Genomic DNA, 9,920 nt, shown 5'->3' on the forward strand with positions numbered 1-9,920 from the left:
ATTGTCAAACTGTAAAGGAATATATGATTTGAAATAAAACACTTCTTAATTAACATTTAAAAGCATGCCATGGTTGTTACAAAATTTTTACAAACCTCGATAACAACTTGAACATTCATTATATTTTGCAGAAATGTGATGCATACAAAGTAATTTACCTGTAACAAAACAAGTAGGTTATAAGCAAAATTTTTGTATGTTGTTGAAAGTTAATTAAAAACATAGCATATCCTATCGGATTTAAATACCTGACCGTAGTTTATCTTAGATCAGTGATTTCAAAACTTGTGTATATCGACCCCTAGGGGTCTATGACAACCTGCAAGGGGTCTACGTCAGCGAAAAAAAATTTGGGAGTCCATGAAATGAAAATGGGAGTCCACGATAGTGGATCTCAACACATACACCGATAGTACCTATTTACTTACATCATACTATGTTATAATATCAAAATATTTACATTATTTATAAAAGTACCTATGAAGTAAAAAAAATATTATATATGTTTATAAAATTGTGTAAGTTGTAGGATTTTGGTATTCGCTTTGTGGTCGCAATACATTCTCATAACATAACATGTGTTTTTACTTTAAGTTTTCACACTAAACTTCAATACAGCTAGAAATTTACAGGAAATCAATATCAGGTAAGTAAGGGGCTATCCAACACGGAAAAACATGGCAGGGGGTCTAGGGCACAAAAAAGTTTGAGGAACTCTGTCTTAGATGTTATAAGCTAGATATTTCTAAATATTTATAATAATCTTAAAATTGAATATGTATAGAAAGCGTGGTTCTTAAAATTTAACAGATTTAGGACTCTATTGTTTAATAAACAGATGTGGGTGTTGTTAGGAGATATAAAGAAAGGCAGCCCAATACTTTTTTAGGACGAACTGTCACTGCTGTCCAAATGGCATTTGCAAAATCGAAGAATAGGCGCAGAGGTCGACTAGCTTAAGGCATCTTTGAATATAGCGAAGGTCAAGTGCTCCCGGAGAAGCCTCAGTTCGAGTCGCTACTTATTACTATTTTACTAGATTAGGACACCGCCGAGTACTGAGATCGCTTCGTTAAGAGATATGTGGCGATATTTTAATTATTTACATTTAATTACACCACTAATCTTCAATACACTGTATAAATACCACACACTTTAATTTTACCCACTATAACTCCCATAAACAATATACAAAAATAAATTTTACTAGACGTTGTGATATTTCACATGTGTGATAGCCTAGTAACAGAGGACTGAGATTTGTGATTGTAGGTCCCATGTTCGATTCCCGCAATACACTTTATGCATTAATTATAAGAGATTGCCTCTTGTCACAAATAAATTTCCAGAGGATGTGAGATAGCGTCATCTGTGCACCATAATATAATACTGCAATCGCCAACCTGCCAAACATGACGATTATGGTATGTCTCTCCATAAATATACTTTGAGAAAACCTGTGAAGTGGGCGTCTATGGACTGAAACGACGATACTTCACAATGTCAGTGATTTAGGTAAGATGTATAATATCAATTTTATAATGAATATAAAAATGTCTATTTTATCTAATATATAAAATTCTCGTGTCACGGTGTTCGAACTTGAACTTGACCGATTTTTACCAAATTTTACATGCGTATTCAGTATGTCTGAGAATCGGCTACTATTTATTTTACATACCCCTAAGTGATAAGGGTGGTCCACCCCCAAATTTAATTTTTAATTTTTTAGACAATTTTATTGGTTTTTATTTTATTATGATACAACATACAAAAATACATACAAACCTAAATTTTCATCCCTCTACGATCAACCCTTATCTTACATTTGTTAATTAAAAACTTTAATTTTTTTTTTGCAAAACAACGTTTGCGGGATCAGCTAGTTATTTTATAAAATTGTTATTAAACACGTATTTTCAACGTTGATGTAACATTAAAATATATTAAATCTTACCGGAATTGCGATAATCTTCTCACAGAGATAATAAGCATCGATTATTTCGTAGTACGTGTTTATTGTAGACCGCCATCTTGAATTTTGCATATTCTCCTCTTGGCCTGACCTCGTATGGAATTCTAATTGCGTAGTCCAAGAAATAATTTCTTCTTTCAAAAAATTTAAAATAAGAACCGCATAGATAATAGAAAACTCTAGAGGGATTGTAACAATTAGTGATAATATTACCATAGACACCGGAGTATAAGCGTAAGTAACTTGAATGTATGATCCGACCAAATAAAATATTACAAGGGAAGAGGGAAGTATCCAATTTTTGGCTATGATTTTACATTCAATATATTTGTCGACGTTAACGAAATTTCTAATCAATTGCAACTTTGTTAGTAATAGCACATTGATTTCACTGTGCACAACACTTAGTATGTTATGACAAACATAGCCGGCGGTAAACAATAAGCGTTCAAAAGATAAAATATATATTAAGTATCCGGTATAAAACATTCTAAATTGTATAAGAAAGGTAAAAGAAGAATATAAATATATCACGGTTATAACTGTTGTAAATAAACACATAATAATGTTAACTCTTAAACTAATTGGTGTTACGAAGTTACAAGAAACGCGATATTTAGGACACAGTGTCAAATATTGCATCAGAATTAAAGGGAAGAGAACTTTTTGCGTATCCAACTTAACGTGATTATTCAAGACGGAATCAAAACCTTTTTGCTGCACATAAATCATGTTTTTTTTTTAACAGTAATGATAACTTTTATTCAAACTTGCTTCCTACGTATTCTTTTTATAAATGAAAGTCGTTACTTTGTGTTTAACACCTGCCATTCACTTTATTAAAACAGTCGTACTTCTATTGATTGTTCCTAACAAATTGGATGCTTTTGATTGATTGATCAATGCTATAAAGTAAATTAACTGATTAATATTCACTTTGTTTTAATACTTGCATCGAAAATATTTTTATATCATTCTATTAAATTAATTTCCAGTACGGATCATTTGTCGAGTTTCGATCTTTTAGTTTTGTTAAGGGAATGAATTATTTTTTGAGGCCTCATATCAATCTCATATCTTTATTAATTTACGAACATCTTTCTCCTCCCTTCTTTACAAATTTCTTTCAAAAAAAAAATGAGAATAACAGAAAAACGCAAGATATATGTAAGTTCACGGTATTCCTCATTCTGTTATATCTTCTTAAATATATATCCATGTTCGATCAATAGATATTACAATGGCATCAAATAATATTACTTTTAATTGTACTGCAGTTTGAAAGTCCTTTAATTCTTCGCTACCGAAATAGGTCCTGATACTTATCAAGATTTGGAGGAGTGTCGGGAAATCACGGGTTCGATTCCCTTTGCCTAATCTCCTTCTAAAGGAAGTAATCCTTGTCGAAAATTACTATGCCATGCTGATACGATGCTGTTACAGATACTATTTAAACAATTTTTTGCCTATTATTATTAGTGTGAAGAGACTTCCGAAAGTTTTTAAATGTTTTATTTGCACAAGTAAATTAAAAATAAAACATTAGTCTAAAATTGAAAAGGAAAGCCATTTTAAATCGTCATATAATTTACAAGTCTTTACAAGAAGTTGAATTGCAAAAGAACGACGGTGTAGGTGGCGAAGACGGAGAGAAATCGTATAGGCAAACTCGCGTCAACTTCAAACAAGCCGCACGCGCTCACTGCTTGCCGCGCTCGCTTGCTCTCTCGCTGCAGCTGCCGGCAGGCGACGCGAGCGCACTCTGCAGTAAGCGCCAACAATCATGCATCAATACTATACGTACACGAATAAGTATACTTCTCTGACAAGCTAAATACGTTGAGGTAGGTCTTTATAATTCTCCTTAATTTTTTTTTGTCTATCAACTTTTTTATTAATAATTTTGATACTATATAACCCGAAATATATCAATCATATTATATAAATAAATATAATCTATATTATAGACAGATAAAACATAAAAATTCTTAGGGATTAACATGCAAAAAAATACCATTGTCATAGTTCATGAAGTGATTTATGAAAATATTTTTTATTTTATTTTGTATGCTTAATCCTTTTTCCTTATATGTAGTCAAAATAATTTAATTTAAACTCACCTGACCAATTTTCTTGTATAGAAACCGATACGCACATGGCTTGTGCATTTTTTAAGGAAGTATATAAAAATTCACTCTCGTAACTAATTAATGTAAGCAGTAACAAGCTCTTCAGTGTACCCATGGCGCATAATATCAGAATTACGTTCGTTAGATCAAACTGAAAACAGTCTTTGTAGTTCATAATTAGAAGATAAATAAACAGAAAAAAAATGTTCGTCTCCGAGTTCGTACAATTCTGAACAAGCAAGTTTCAATACTTCTCAAAGCTTCGTCAATTCAAAACGTCCCTCAATTTCAGAAAATATAATTTACACTGTGTAATTAAATAATAAAAAAATAAAAGAAACAAGATTCGACTTCATAGAGTCATTATTTCGAGAGTCTGACTCAAGTAGACAATCTTTCAAATTCCTTCGCGTCTACCAAAAGTACTATGTAAAAATAATTACAGATAAAATCGAAATGTCATCACCGTAAATTTGTTATGATTTTGTCAATTTTTTAGTAATGAAATTTTTTGTTAAAATATCACTTCACCAAAAGAACAAAACACAAAGAACTAAAGATTACGCACTCAGACCAAAAACAATTCTTGAATCGTTTTGACTTACCGATATAACGATCTGTATATTTATTATGCATTGAAGGAATGACATGAAGACGTAGTATATAATCTGTAAAGAATATTTAAATAATTGAAATTATTAAAAAGTATCTCGCTTTTTAATTTAAACTTATAGAGTTCAAAATAATCGATTTGGCCTAAATTTATGCGTAAGGAGATGTGAAGATAGCGCCGTCTCTGTCTTTTGAAGATTACTTCTGTATATTCGTATATATCATCTGTGAAATACTACAAGAAATAAAACATATAAAAATCTTACGGGAACTCCAATTATTTTTTCACATATACAATAAGCGTCAATGATTCCATGGTAAGCCGTTAGTATAGACCGCCATTTTGAATTTTGAATATTCTCATCGTCATCTATATTCACGTGTAATTCAATCGCGTATCGAAATTCACAATTCCATGAATTAATTTCTTTTGTTAATAGTTTAATTATTCGTGAAGCGTAAATAATATTAAAATCTAATGTCAATGTTACAATTGCTAGAGTTATTACTGTCATAAATGAACTTAAAGATGATGTTATTTGTATGTACGATGTCACAATGTAAAATGATATTATTGAACAGGAAATTATCCAATTTTCGGCAATAATTTTACTTTCAGCACATCCGTTAACGACAATATTGCTTCTTATTAATTGTAATTCAATTAATAATTTCACATTGATTTCACTTTGCATTATAGTTATCACTGTATTACTAACGTATCCAATACTAAATAATAATTGTTGAAAAGACAGAATGAATGTTAAGAAACCGCTATATATACTTTTGAATTGTGTTAAATAACTAATAACTGCAAAATTATACGCAACGAAAATAACTGTTGTAAATAAACACAAAATAAGGTTAGTTCTCAAACTATTTTGTGTTACGAAGTTAAAACGAACACGGTACTTCGGACAAAACGTTAGATATTGCATAAGAATTAAAGGAAAAATAACTTTTTGTGTATCAACTTCAAGATGGTTTGAAAACAGTAAATTGTAATTATTTTGATCCGTCATTATTTTAGCAATATACTAAGTATTATGGATAATTGCGAATAAAACTTGCTTCATTTGTATCCTATTTATAACTGATCATAGTTGGTTTTACCGCCTGACATTCAATTCATTAACGTATATATAATATTGATTATAGTAATTTAAGTAAGTGGGTATAATTCATAATTCATGTAATTAACTTACCTTGTCATTTTTTTTATTAATGAGTTTCTAATAAAATAGTTCGTATATGAATACGAAAAGAGAAGTCATTTAAAAAAAGAACTATTTCTTCCGATCACTTAATGTTTTATTAAATATATAAAATTCCGTTTGAATATTAAACTATTTATTACTATATATATTCTATATTAAATTAGTTACATTGTATATTTTATGTATTAATTATATCACATAGATAAGATTACAAAAAGACATTGAAAGTTTTAAAGGGTTAGGATTTTGAAAACCTTTTTTTTTTGTTTTAAAATAGTGCTTTTAATAAAAAGTGAATTTAAATCAAATAAAAACCTACGTGTCTTTAAGTCCATAATGTTAATATATTTTGTATTAACGTCTGCTACTGGAATATTGCGGTAATATGTTTGGGATTGTTAATGCGATGATAAATATTAGAAAGACAATTTTCAAGCAATCAATTATCATAAAAGCGGGTGTCAATATGATGAATCTGTAATCAAGATTATAGATATAGATTTTCAGTACGATCACTGTGCAGGGTGCCTAGAAATACACAACAAAAATTACACCTATTTCCATTCACCTTATATAAGGCGATAACTGCGACATTATATATATATATATATATATATATATATATATATATATATATATATATATATATATATATAGAGAGTTTTATCGACATCTTTTGCGGCTCTTGTAGTCTTTATAAATCATATTATTAATTCACTGTATTCATAAAAGGTTTTTAATTTTTTTTTTAGCACACAACCTGAAAGAAAATTTCGTAAGAAATCTTTTTCAAATTAAAAGCTGTTTTTGTGTTTAAAATTAAAAGCCTTTGCTCTTACGTGCGATCACTTTTTTATTCGATTTTTTTAGGTGGTTCGATATCTTTCTATAATGTTGTATGTAATAAATTTTTACTATTATGTCAACTATAAAGGAACAAATAACAGAACCTTTATTTGTACGAACCTATATTTATTATTTTGATTTTAAAAAATGTCCAAACTACGACCTCGAAAGGTTCTTTATCTCTGGTGTAGCGTATGTTATATTATGAATTTTTTTTATCGAAAGCATTTTGAATGAAGGAAAAATAATATCTCTTTGTGGGAGTGAGATAGGCTAAACCTAGTGCTATGCTATAGAAAACAATTATACCTCATATGTTTACGTAACCTAATGTAAACAAGATTCTAATGTCAAATAATGAGATAAGGGGTATTAAACATTTTATTTTTGTTATCAAACTATATTAGTACATTCTTAGTGAGATTTTTTTTATTTTTCTATCAGTAATTAATAAAGGCAGTCTCAAAGTTGCTTAACCAAATTTACTTTACATAAATATACATTTCGATTCTACTTTTAAACCACTTTTAACATCCGTTTTCTATTGAAATTTTTCATCTTATCTCATTTACGTGTATATTTTCTTGATTGAATTACACGAATAAAACAAAATAAAATTTTTAAAAATTATATCTGGTCCTCTGTGGTACGGAGCCTAGCTTGCCTGTTATTTGTCATGTTTAAACAAGACCACAGTTGACGGAAATCGTTATATATTATAATGAAAGTTGTCGAGCATATGTAAACGATCTGATATCTGTGATGCTAGGTAGTTTCACATAATTTTTACGGCACGCCGCCCAAGATGAACTGACGAACAACTGGCTGCTTGTGTTGTGTCTGATGTCATTAGGACTTTTCTTTAACAAGATAATTATGTTAGTCTTTTATTCGAACATTTGGTATAAAAACAATAACATTATAAACCCAGAGTGAGTTGTGCAGTGGTAGCTCAGTGGCAGAGAACTGAGACTTGGAATCGTAGGTTGCTGTTTCGATTCCTGGGATATAATCTTATATCATTCTTATATGTTATATACGTATGTATGTATGTTTAAGCATGTATGTCTATGTATGTTTATGTATATTTAAGTTCATTTGTTTGTGAATATGTATTTTTTTGTACACGTGAACTACCCTTTATAAGTACTTTTATCTTTTCCTTACTATGGTTGTCTGTAAGAGATTGCCTTGTGTGATAAGACCGCCCATTGTACTTTTCTGCATATTATTGTAAAACTTATTAAAAGTATCTTATCGTATACAATAAAGAAAATTAAATAAATAAATAAAATAAAAAAAAATAATTCACACTTTGTGCAATAATTAAATAGGATTGCCACTGCTCACAAACAAGTTTCCAGAGAATGCCAACCATAATACTACTGCGATCGCCAGTTCGCCTGCGAAACGTGGCGATTATATTATACCCTCCATAGATATTTTTAGGTAGGTTGCAGAAGGTGTCTAGGTATGTTATAGGTAAAAAAGCTTACAGGGGGTGAATATACACACTAGATTACAAATACAATACAAAATAATAATTATTTATTCTGTGTCTCTTTGTATATTCTGAATATATTATGTTTGAATATAAAATTATTCAATAATTTGTCACTTTCCATCTTTAAATTTAAACTTTAGCTATATTTAAATCTTTGCTAAAATTTAAAACGTGAATTTAAATTCTAATATATTTCACCGCCATTAAGCTGCCACAGTTCATTGACCTCGCGCAATTACTCTCTTAGCTTTATATAAACAACTCTTTTGTTACTCCAAGCGCACAGTTAGTTCGTAACTCAAACAACCGCAAAGTATTTAGAGCAGATTTAGCCTAAGCCAGGATTTTTCCACGATCCCCGGGGATTTCGTGTAAATTATGCTCCAACGGCTCTTGTATAGACTCTTGGATACGTAATTGGAATTTTCTAGATTGTTAAAACATTTAATAAAACTCTTTTATGATTTGTAAAGTAAACAATTAATAAATAAATAATCTCGTAACCGAGTGAATTTGATACGGGCTTCTGTCGGAACACATCGCGAAAGCTCTAATTTATTAAAAGTTAAATAGGGCAAACAATTTTATTTTAGTTTCTATGAAATTGCGTCTCTGTTACCCTTCCCTTGATTAACGCAATTAGTAAGTATTAACTTTTTTTTTAAAAAAACTTGTCTATATATAAATATATATACATACTCCATAAAATTATTAACTTCTTTGTTGGCAAATGTGTACACTTTTACAATAAGCTGACCTGAAATTTCTCAGAATTACCAAGCAAAAGATTTAAAAAGTTAATCAAACATTCGCCGTTTCAGCCTGTATATTTGGTGATATATCTGATGGGATATACCACATTCGTCACACTTGGTTGGCGGGTTGCCGATCAAATGATGGTATTATGGTGTCCAGAGGACGCTGTTACACATCCTCTGGAAACTTATTTGTAGTGGAAATTAGTATTAGTAGTGGAAATCATTTATAATAGAAAAAAAAACTACCATTGCAACTATCTGAAGTCTGAAGAACAAGCTTTTTTGGAGACTAATCTCAAAAACAAAAAACTAACAAAAGATATCTCCAAAGATATCATGGTGGTAGGTGGATTGGTAGTTGTTTGGCGATCATTGTTTGGTATACGTAGAAGTTGCTACTGCCTCTGGAAACTTGTATGTGAGCAATGGCAATCCTATATTATTAATGCACTAAGTGTAAATTATAAAAGATCTTATCTCGGGAATCGAACTCATGACCCATGACCACTGGGTTACTGTTTTAAGTTATCAAGTTTCATTGAGTCAATGTAGTGTAATTTACAATTAAGGGTTTTTTTACTGCCACTCTACTATCAACCGTGTTTTTTTATTTACAATTTTTACATTAATTTCTATATTTTTAATTGTATTATCTATATAATCTGTATCCTATACAACTTAGTCTATTATCTACATGTTTAATCTATAACAATTAAGACAATTAAGTCATATCGAATATTAATAGGGATTTAATGAAGCCGTTCATTGTATTTAACATCAACGATTCAAAGACGTATCTAAATCAAATTAAGGAAAGCGATAATACAAGGGTCCCATAAATCATAGTGGCTGGGAACCGGTTTCAGATAACGTCACTAG

General features: G+C 30.0%; 1 protein-coding gene across 1 annotated transcript; it reads right to left on the reverse strand.

Annotated features, from left to right (window-relative positions):
- Positions 1–3,573: 3,573 nt before the first annotated feature.
- On the reverse strand, positions 3,574–5,231 carry LOC137933443 (uncharacterized). Its single transcript, XM_068777395.1, has 3 exons — positions 4,983–5,231; positions 4,096–4,255; positions 3,574–3,737 (listed from the first exon to the last, which is right to left on the reverse strand). Exons 1-3 carry the CDS (start codon positions 5,229–5,231, stop codon positions 3,574–3,576), a joined length of 573 nt encoding a protein of 190 aa, XP_068633496.1.
- Between the last annotated feature and the right edge of the window lie 4,689 nt (positions 5,232–9,920).

Source organism: Battus philenor, unplaced genomic scaffold (genome assembly GCF_028537555.1).
Source record: "Battus philenor isolate CCGP_79_NKW_IND1 unplaced genomic scaffold, ilBatPhil1.0.hap1 SCAF_13, whole genome shotgun sequence".
Lineage (NCBI taxonomy): Eukaryota > Metazoa > Arthropoda > Insecta > Lepidoptera > Papilionidae > Battus > Battus philenor.